The sequence below is a fragment of the Vigna unguiculata genome, chromosome 10, assembly GCF_004118075.2.
Source record: "Vigna unguiculata cultivar IT97K-499-35 chromosome 10, ASM411807v1, whole genome shotgun sequence".
NCBI lineage: Eukaryota > Viridiplantae > Streptophyta > Magnoliopsida > Fabales > Fabaceae > Vigna > Vigna unguiculata.
The window spans coordinates 30,472,445-30,484,110 of record NC_040288.1 but is presented as its reverse complement, the minus strand read 5'-3'; the positions used below and the strand labels follow the sequence as shown (position 1 = coordinate 30,484,110).

At 31.4% G+C, this 11,666-nt stretch overlaps 1 protein-coding gene across 1 annotated transcript; it reads left to right on the top strand.

Moving 5' to 3' along the window:
* Positions 1-1,431: 1,431 nt before the first annotated feature.
* LOC114166456 (axial regulator YABBY 1) lies at positions 1,432-4,124 on the top strand. The gene is made up of 7 exons (XM_028051193.1): positions 1,432-1,760; positions 1,867-2,019; positions 2,191-2,317; positions 3,211-3,259; positions 3,412-3,487; positions 3,671-3,745; positions 3,864-4,124. Exons 1-7 carry the CDS (start codon positions 1,662-1,664, stop codon positions 3,930-3,932), a joined length of 648 nt encoding a protein of 215 aa, XP_027906994.1. The 5' UTR covers positions 1,432-1,661; the 3' UTR covers positions 3,933-4,124.
* The last annotated feature ends 7,542 nt before the right edge of the window (positions 4,125-11,666 follow it).

Genomic DNA, 11,666 nt, shown 5'->3' with positions numbered 1-11,666 from the left:
TTATAATTTCATGAAATTTTTACACGGAATTAGTTCATTCTAATTTTAAAAGAACTCTTACATCTTCAGAAGTTTCAAAATTAGTATACTAAGAGCTTATTTCTCTCTATATGAATCATTAAAGTTTCTCTTAACATTTATTTTAATAAATAAATATGAAGATAGTCAAACTATATTATGAAACCTAGATATAGAGGTAGGTAGCAACATATTGAAAATGATCCTCAAATAAAAGACTAAAGTTGAAAGGATTCAAATTGTCCGAGTTGTCTCTTTCTTTGTAATACATTTGGGGGGTAAGAATGAATGCAAAAATGAATTAGACATCTCAACCAGGATGCTGGTAATTTAAACAAATGTAGCATGAAAATTTGAAGTGACATATGTGTTATTAGGTTATTACATAGATAAGAAAAGATGGTTGGATTGGATGGGATGGGATGGGATCCATGCGTATTAATTAAAAAAGAACAGAAAGGAATGACAATGAACAGTGGTAAATGGAAAGAAAGATGAATGGATAGTAGTAGAAGTACTGTGTGGAGGAGTGAATTGATTGCAAAGGGGAAATTAATGGCAGAAGAGTGAGGTGGGTCAGCAGCGTTGAAGTCTGAAAGGGTTACAAAACAAGATGGCTCTAACATAACATCTTGATTGCAGTACTGGCCCATGGTAGGGTTTCTTGCTGCGTTTTAAACGCAGAGAGGGTTTAGAAAGAACAAAGATTTGATTTGATTTGATAGAGATAAAATGTGATCACGAAATGGAATTGTAGAAGCCCGAGGACACTCTGTGAACGTTCTTAACTTTGAAAACAACAGGTGAATGAGCCAAAGCTAATCACTCCCATGCACACGTCCCTTTCGCTCTCCGTTCCCCCACCTCTGCCGCCTCTGCTACCTCTTTCTCTCACACACATCCATTGGGAATGCCAACCGTTCATTTATTTCTTTTTTATTATACACTTTTCTCAATCTTCTATTTCATCATACACCATCTATGTTATGTTTCGATACATTACATGTATTTCTAAACTAAAACACAGAGGTAAAAAAAAAGATTCAAATGCACATGCTCCTAAACAGGAATCAGAGACCCCTATTTATTGTTAAAAATCACGAGAAGTGATTACTAACAGTATAAATTTTGTATTCAAGTGTATATGTATATCTCCTTTTCATTAATATAAGTATACAACCATGCACATTTATGGTGATAATATGGTGGTGGGCTACAACAATTGTAAAGGTGTGCTGTAAGTTAAAACTATGACAGCAAAAATGTTTGGATTTTCTTTTCTGCGTGAAAACTGTAAAATCTTGGTGAGATGAACAGTAAATTATTTTAAGATTGACTTGTTATTATACATGAAAAAAAAAAGGAATATGAAAATGGTGAGAGAAGGAGAAGAGTTTGTAAGGGTTTTGGATTCTTTAATACTTAAGTGGTATCTCTTGACGGTGTTGGTGGTTTGTGTTTTGGTTTTTGTTTTCTCTCCCTAAGGCTTAGCAGGTCCTTAATAATAAGTGAAGGATCAAGAGGATCAGATCCATAGGAAGTTTATCTGTCCATCACCAAAACCGCGACTGATCAGTCAATCCCATCAATCAAATCAAATCATCAGAAAGAGAGAAAAGGGAATCAACAAAAAGAGGAACAACATGTCCTCCTCATCCACTTCCTTTTCACCGGACCAACACCTCTCTCCCTCCGACCAGCTCTGCTATGTCCATTGCAACTTCTGTGACACTGTCCTCGCGGTATCATCCATCACCCTCTTCTTCACTTTTCTCATCATCATCATCATCTCTCTTCTAATGCAATCAAACACTTTTCTTTTTCTTCTTCTTCTTCTCAAAATTTTAGGTCAGTGTTCCTTGCTCCAGTTTGTTTAAGACTGTCACTGTGAGATGTGGTCATTGCACCAACCTTCTCTCAGTCAACATGCGTGGCCTGCTTCTTCCTTCGGCTAATCAGCTTCACCTTGGCCACACCTTCTTCACTCCTCAAAATCTTCTGGTAAACATACATATATATATTTGTCTGCATGTGTCAGTGAGACACACCTAGGGCTTTCAATTCATAAGTTCTTTCTCTTTTTATGTTGTCTGGTTATATACACAGTAGAGAAGAATTGAAATGGTAGCTGCAAATCATCCAATTATATGAGTGTTGGGTTTGATATTTCAGGAGGAGATTCGGAATGCACCTTCAACAAACATGGTGATGAATCAGATTCCAAACCCTAATGATTTGGTCACCGGCGCCATGCGAGGAGGGCCTGAAGAAACTCCTAAGCCTCCATCAGCTAACAGACGTGAGAATTTTTCTCTATTTTGTTATCTAATGAGTGTTGAAAAAGCCACAATTGTTTTCTGATGTTTTTTTTTTTTCTCAACACCTTTTTCTTTCTTTGTGGTCACCTGAAAATTAAACCTCCGCCTGTTTTTCATGTCTGTTTTTCATTTCTTTTTACCGAGTTTCCTTTTTCTATTTCTCGGGTGCGGTGATCAGAGATCCTTCTGATACCAAAAAAGAAAAGCGAGAGGAAAAAAAAAGAAAAAAATAAAAAAGAAACTCTTCTGATACCATTCAGTCCATTTCACACTCCTTTTAACCCCACAGTGGTATCACTTAACCTGTAAAGGAAGAAAAGCAAAACCTAAAAAATGTTCTATCCCTATCAAAACTCACTTCTCAATCTAAACACTGTCCAAGGTTTCTTGGTATGCTGCAAGTGGCAAAGAGAGAACAATCTTTAGCACATTTATCTCATGCATTGCCTTCTTTCCCCTTTCCCCCTTTCCTATGAGAAATCCAGCTTTTGTTCTCAAAATTGATCTTCACTTTTGTTTTCAAATTTAAGCAGCACATTTCCATGTTCTTTGATCTTCTCAATTACCAGAATGAAGTTTCAAATGGTGAAAAAAAAAACCCTTTTTCTCCTCCTAAAACATGTTAACTCATTTTGTTTCTCTTTGCGTCTATGCATGTCTCCTTACATGCATACACTGAGTGAGACAGAATCCTCCCCCGAAAATATAGTGCTGAATCAATTGAGAGAGTGATTGTTAAAGATAATGATGAGGTAATGATAGAATGGAGAGAAAGAATAGAGAGAGTGTGTGCATTAGGCAAAAAGGTGAGCCAAGGTTATTTAATATTCCTGTCTGTTTGCCTGTGCATTGTCCGTGTGTGTTGCATGTCCAGCTCCAGAGAAGAGACAGAGAGTCCCATCTGCTTACAACCGCTTCATCAAGTAAGTTTAGTAACCTTAATCTACTGTTATGTTAATTCTAGTTACCATGTTCTATTACCTTTGTAACATTAATTCAGTTTCAAATGTTGAAATGTGAAATGTTTATCATAAATGCAGATCTTTATTGAGTTTTGGATCATTTAATTTTGTAGGGATGAGATTCAACGTATCAAAGCTGGGAACCCTGATATAAGTCACAGAGAGGCCTTTAGTGCAGCTGCAAAGAATGTGAGATCCAAGGAGATTCTAAACCTTACTCTCTTAGGGACTTTATACCCATTCTAGATTATTTTCAAATTTTACTAATTAAAGAGTTTTCTTCTTGTTTAACCCAGATGTCTAAACTAGTACTTCTTGAATTGTCGGTTAAATGTTTTGTTCTTTCTCATGTGGGGTCCATTTTTCTTTCAGTGGGCCCACTTTCCTCACATTCATTTCGGACTTATGCCTGATCATCAACCCGTGAAGAAAGCTAATGTTCGTCAGGTACTCGAAAACCCTAGCTACTGTTACCTCTTTTTCCTTTGGCAGCATATCAATGTGCGAAAAAGACTCTTATTTCTAGGGTTTCTAATCTGAAAATTTTCTCTGTGTGTGTGTCTAGGAAGCAGAGGATGTGCTTATCAAAGATGGGTTTTTCGCACCAGCTAATGTAGGTGTCTCTCCCTTCTAGAGTTGTTCATTGTAGGGTTTCAGCTTTATCATGTCTCTACTTAAGTAACTGTACTAGAACTTACCTTATGCATATTATGTTTTGCACTGGTGTTTGTACTTCTAAGTGTTAAAAAGTTGTTACTTTATGTTATAATCAATGGTTGAAGGGAATTAATTCTGATGAAGCTAGATTAGTTCCTCGCAAAATCAAGATGGTTTGTTCTCTGATTATTCTAATTTGCTTTTGATAATAGAGTTCTTTAATCTAATAATTTTCTTACCTATAGTAGCGGGTTGTTATAAAATTGTTTACATATATATCCTTTGTTTCATTTGAATTTAAGAAGTATTAATTAAACTACTTAATTATGTAACTTTTTCTCATTTAAATTTTATTCAAACTTGTTTTTGCTAATGCTAAGTAGTCTCCTTTTTTTAATAAATGAATCTATGAATAAAACAATAGTTAAGATATTAATTTTAGATGGTATTTATATTAGAGATTGATTCTCTCTTTGCTACTTTAATTAGTTGTTTTTGTAAACGATTTTTAGATGATATTAAGGTGGAATTGTGATTTAGTTATAGTATAAATTAATTTTACACGAGGAAACACATTTGGACTAAAGTTAATCTTGGATTTTCAAAATCATTCTTTAATTAAATATACTAGGTCACTGGGTGATATGAGGGAAGGAATGAGACGTGTGAAATTTTCTTGTAAGATAGCCGTAAGTATGTATGGTTGGGACAAATGAAAAAAAATAAAATTGAAATGCTTCCTTGATGGGTTTATGTTTTATATGAGGGGGTTATCCCCACATTCCTAACGTGGTGAGAAGAAAGAATCTGGGATGTGAAGAAAGAATGAAACCTTGGAATAATAAAGGGATGGTGAGAAAAATTAAAAAAAAGAAAAACAAAATATAGTAGATTATATGTAAATTTAAAATAAAAAATTAGGAAGAAATTTTGTATTTGTTTCTCATTGTGTATGAAAACTGATCAAACTGGTCACAATTGAAATATTATGAGTAAGATTTGTATATAGTCAATAAAAGAAGAATGTGGAGAAAGAAAATAATATTTAGAGGTGTCTTCTCTAAATCTATAGTACTACTACCTAAATTTTTTCATAAACTACTTAGATAATAATTTCTCTCATACTAACACGAAGACGGGATAAGATTTGGGTAAATAATTTGATATAAAAAATTTATTAAATCTCAATATATAGAAAAATTAAATGGAGATATGTATAAATTATATGACCTACAATACTTAGGATGTAAATTGTGACTTGAAGGTGTTGTCTGATGCAGTCAATTATTAATCAAAATTTCTGTTTGTCTAAAGAAAGACTTTCACAAATAAGTCAATAATAATTTATTAAGTAGCTGGAAACAAACTATATATGTATATATGTTAACAAACATTTAGGAAATTACTATTGAAGATTTTTTGAAAATACTAATTAATACAGTTCAAATCATAATTGATGTTTATATAACTTAAAGTCTTAATTTATTTTTTATGTATTTTATTATATCATATTATTTTAAAGATCTTAAGATAATTTTTCCTGTAAAGATTTTATAAAATTTCTATTTTAATATTTTTTTCATAAAGTTCTTGAAAAAGAAAAGAGTAACTACAAAGATTACATTGACTTCTTTTTTTTATGATCTAAGATTTATTCAAGACATACAATGGTAAAATTTTATCACATTTTACCACTATAATAAAAGAATATTATAAAATTAGATCTTAAATTTATAAAACATGGTTAACATACATCAACATATATCAGTAAAAAGAAGAGTATTAAACACATTAATTATATTTACATAATTTCATCATAACCTATTTAGTTAAAAATTATATCTAATTTAACATCAATATAACATATTTTTAGATTATTAATTTGTGCTTTTGTGTGTAAAAATGTTCTCTCGGTTCCTTACCATAGTATCTTAATTCATGTGATTTAAACCGTAAGTGAAGCAACAAAATTTCTCTTATAATATGTGTATTGATACTTAATATATTTTTTGGATTGTTCTTCTTATGCCAAAGTAATGCTTCAATGTCTTTATACTATAAGCTTCTAGCTGAGACGCGATAAAAGTAAAATAGGGATCATAATCTTCCGATAACCTATCAAGGATTGCTTTAATGTGATCTTCGGAGAAAATTGGTGTTTCAACAGCAGCAAGAGTGTTCACTGTTTTCTTGATATTAAAAACATATACAAATACAATCGATCTTTCTTGATTGTTTGAAGTGGAAGTTTCAACTTCTTGATTTTTGCTGAGTCTGAGAAGAAAAATATTTGCGAAGCTTTAACAAAACATCATGAAAAGTATCAAGACCCGACCATAGGAATGTTCATGGATGCAAGAAGTCATGTATGGATATCAATTTTTCTTGATGATCATGATTAACGTAAGCAGGATTAAGAACATTGGTGGGCGCATATGCAGTGATGAGAAATTTTTAACCGAAAGAAGAACACTTCAGAAATGGATAAAAGTTTCAAACTACCAACAGATGCCAAAACTGGTTGTCAGATTAGATAGTTGTCTCGTCAAGCTTCAGCGTGATGGGGTGTTGACAGAATGTGGGAGAAAGGTTCCAATTTGAAAAAAAAAAAAAAATTGTGCTCTTTTATACCATGTGAGAAAACAAAACAAAGAAGAGAGGAAAGAAGCAGAGAACAAAAGCAAAGAAAATGTATCTTAGTTTATTAATCAGAGGAAACTTGTTTAATTTATACGTCAGAGAAGATAAAGAGAGTAAGAAGCAAGATAACACGTGGAACGCACACAAGCACACGTGGAACACACAAGCATAAATGTGGAAGGATTATTACGTGACAATTTTAAATTTGAAACTTCAAATCTATAGTTTTTTATTATTCTTGATAATCATTTTTATACATCATATATCATCTAAGATAAATAACAAATCAATTGTGTATATAAATTAATATTTTCTTTATATTTACAATATAAATTCATTAAAGAGGCAAGAGAAAACTAGAACGAAGAAAGAAATTTGTAAGTTTTTTTTACTTGAATGAAAATTTTCTCGCTCAAATGAAATCCAACTAAATTAAGTGAAAATTTATATATTTTTAAATTATTATTATTAACGTTAATTAAGGTAATGTAAATTAAAGGTTAAATTATTATTTTAGTCCTCTTATTTGTTAGGTAGTTTTAAAATAGTTCTTAAATTATTCGTTGTCTCAATTTACTCCTCATGTTTTTAAAAGTGATTTAATTTAGTCTTCTCCGTTTAATTTAAACAAACGTCGTTCAAACAGTACTGAGGTGACAAGATTCTACTTATACGTGTCAAAGTTTTTAAGAAGAAGGAGCAATTGATGTGGCATAAGTAGAAAAGGGGTAACTTTGTTTAGAAGTGTGAATCATAAACCCTAATTGAAGGCAAGGTTCGTTCCAAAATTCATTCTTCCCCTCTGTTTCGTTGCTGTTGTGAATTCTTGTAAGCACATTGTCTCCAGATTTTGGTGTTGAGAGACATGTCCTAAGTTAACTCGTGTAAGTCTTGCACATGTTTGAGCAATCAAAATTGTGGTGTGTCCTCTCCTGGTGGTGGGTGGAAGGGGTTGGGTGTGACTCCCATTTGTCAATGTGGAGAGGTTACTATCATGAGAATTGCCAGAACAAGTAGGAATGTTGGGAAGAAATTCTAGGGTTGTCCAAATTTTAAGGTTAGATTGTTGAGTGTTTTTTATGATTTTTTGTAATTCGTGATTGTAAATAATGTATATTTTTTTTGTTCTTGATTTGATGAATAGAGAGGAAATGAAGATTTTGTTGGGTGTAATTATTTCGAGTGGTGTGAGAAGATGATATTGACGACAAAGATGGTGTTATCATCAGACAGAGGAGGAAGATTGTTAGTTTAGAGAAAAGTAATAAGTTGTATAAGAAATGGGTGAAGAGGTTAATAGAAATTGTTTGTGTTGTTGTTGTAGTTAATGTAATCTTAGTTTCAGTATTGATCAAAAGCCCCTAAATTGTTGTGAAGGGGTTGTTTCTAGTATGTTGTGATATGGTATGGTGTGATCTGGTATGTTGTGCACAAAAGTTGTATTTGGTTTTCATATCATATATAAAGTTCCAAAATTATTGTGTTCTGTGTATTTGCTTTTTTTATATAAACCAATTCATTTATATGGCATATACGATTGTTCACTGTAAAGTATTACACAATGCACATGAATTACACAGAAAAGGAGTGTAACTAAAAAAGCAAAGTTGTGATAATGGCTGTTTTACAAAATGTGTAGTCATGACAGGGTCACCTTCCATATCAACCACAACCAAGTACTACATAGAAATAGAACATCAAGTTTTTTGCTCCAAAATACTACATAACAATGGCGGATCTTGACTAAAATATCTGGGGGAGCCAAAATAATATACTTAAAATTTACATATTTAATATTACTATCGTCACTCATTCAATGAAAGTAAATAATATTCTAGTATAGCTATAACTATAAAATAAAGTACACTATCCAATGGATTGTCCATCGTTTTTTCATGTTCTTAAATTTATCAAATAATTTAATCATAACTAAATTTTTCAGCTATTTTTTTTTCAATATAAAAAATCATATTATTTGCAAAATATTTATTTCCCATTTTTCTAATGTGCACACATCAATTCAAAAGTCGCATTTCATTTAATTGTTATGCGATTAACAACTGTATTGTCATGTTTTGATCTTCATTCTTCTTTTATCAATTCTAAAAAATGAATTTATTCTTTTTTTTCATCAATATATCTATTTAAAAAATAAGTTTAAGACTAAAAAGTAATTTATCATAACATAATTAATAATTGAGAGACATAATTACTAACAAAAATTATGATAGTTAATTTAATACCAAGTGAAACAGGAGAATTTTTTTTTTCTTGTGTGGTAACGTAACAAAAAGATATCAGGTAAGGATAAGAGATAAATACAACATGTGAAAAACTAAAAAGACAATAAAAATAAAAAATAAAAATTATCTTAATAATTTGTTTTCTTTATTATATTTGATTTAATATTTTATTATTTATTAATATTAAATGTTATACCCTATAAAAAAATAAAAAATACATAATTTTATTTTCATTAATTTTTTAATATACTATTATCTAATTTAAAAATATACATATAATTTAAAAAAATTAAAAACATAAATAATTTAACAAATTATAAATATATATAATTTAAAAAAAATAAAAAAGTTTAAAAAAGTTGAAAATTTTGGGGGGGTCGTGGCCCCCGCCTGCTCCAACCAAGCTTCGCCGCTGCTACATAAAGTGTTTCTCCAAAATACTACATGAACCTTCTAATAAACCAAATACATCAGATTTTTCAGATTCTCCATGAATTCACTCTTGTCCACTAACAAAATACAAAATACATAATATTTTTCATGGTTTCCAAACACGACCCCGCCTATGTTGTTAATTTTGGCCTTATATTGGGTCTACCACGTGATGGGATACGTAGTGGTGGAATTGCTATTGCAGTGGGATGTGCTGGAACTGGTGGAATCGACTCTTGGGTAGTCCTTGGTTCAATTGAAGTTGAAGCTTGTGTACAAGTCAAGCTTGGTGGAACATTTACACTTACATCTAAACTGGATGGTTGGGTTGGAGGCGTAGATTGATTAGAAGTTAATGGTTAGGTTGGAGGCACAAATTGTCGAGTTGAAAGATTTTACCCTTCATCAGAAGTTGGTGCATGTGTTGGAGGCATAGATTGTTGAGTTGGCAGATTTTGCCCTTCATCAGAAGTTGGTGCCTGGGTTAGAGGCACAAATTGTTCATGTGGCTAATTTTGGCCCTGATCAGAAGTAGTTGATGGCAGTAGAGATGGTGGAGCTTGTGGGCAAGTGGTTCTATTGTGTTCAAGTTGTTTACATATGACACATTTCTTCCTTATTCCACCTCTTCTAACCTGGGTGTCATCTTTCTTCAACTCAGATACTTGTAGTCTTCTTTTCTTTTTAGGTCTTCTAGGCAATATACGCTTTAATGGAGGCAGCACATCAGGGAAGGAAGTGATCTCCCACACATGTTGGTCGTTCATAGGATATATTATTGAGCAATACATTTCTTCATATGAGGACTTGGTAAACCAGTGTACTATATATTGATCTACACTCAGATTTAAGAATTTCATTGCAACCAGGGATTGCAAGCATGGAATGCCAGTAACACCCCATTTCCTGCAGGTGCATTCTATGTTGTCCACATTCACTAAAAAATCGTTTTAACTCATTAATTATCATTTTTACTACCAATAAAAATTAACATACACTAATAATAATCTACTTAAATTTTATTCCAAACATAAACTTATAATTAATTTAATAGGGCTATATTAGTAATAAAATATTTTTTTGAGACCTTTTTTATCTTAAACATAATTTTATAATTAGTTTAATAGTGGTATATTCATTAGTACTAAAAATATTTTAAGACCTTTTTTCTCAAATATAATTTTATAATTAATTTAAATTACAAATATTAGTAGTAAAAAAATAATTTTGAGGCCTTCTTATCCTTGAGACCTAAAGCGAGTACTTTACTCGCTTTACCCTTGAGCCGACTCTGCCTACACGACATGGACAAACGCACTTATGTAGAGAAAAGATGTAGAGAAGATTAACATGTCATGCGTCGAAGACGTTCTCGCATGACGAAACCATGTGACCCCAATTGTTTTTTAGTCAGACAGATGGTGATTGAGAAATTGAAGTTGTGCTCAAACCAGCAAGTCAATCACATCTTAGGAAACCTTTTTCGATGTAGTCTCCTTAATCGGCGCCTATTAACATGATTGACCAACCATTACTGACCCATCCGACCCGTGCGGTACACCTTATAACTAGGGGAAAATGCAACAAATAATAAAATAATACTCATGCTCATATTACCATTGAAACCTTGCTCATAATATCAAATGATAAATTTCAAGAGAATTGAAACTAAAGAAATTAGGTATTTTCAAGATACGAATTAGAATTAATTAACAAGTGGGAATTGAAAAGAACATTAAACAAATAATCTTAGATAAAGAAGAGGGTAAAAAAACAAGAAAATCCTAAGAATGACTATCCTAAGAGTAAGTGAATTTTGAATAAAATCAAGATGCAAGGAAAAAAACTAGTAGAGATATTATCACTATTATTTTGATAAAATCATCATCCCTCGTTATAAATTCAAAACAATATAAACACAAAATTAATTGTAAATCTTACCTCATTTGTAAATAAAAGAGATACAATTCATATTTAAAAAAATGAGATAATATTTATCCTAATAATTAATTTAACATATTCTAATTGGTTTTCTAGATTTGAATTCTAACTCCAAACAATATGTTAATAATTGTAAATAGAAAAAAAAAAATACTCTGGACATTGGATATTAGTAATTGTAAATAGAATCAACATTAAATCTTCGTTACTTCATTGAAAGATATTGTATGAACATCTTTGGTTTTATTATACAATAGACATGGGATACTTTGTAGGTGCATATAGTTTGGTCACAGTCACGACATTTAATTTATTTGTCCGTTTCAAGGAACTGTCATATAAAAGAAAATTGGTCTAAATCATATACTTCTACAACCTTGAATAAATATGTGGTTCTCAATGATGTGTGTTCCAAGAAACATAAGCTGATATTTATATTGTTGGATTGTCTTTTA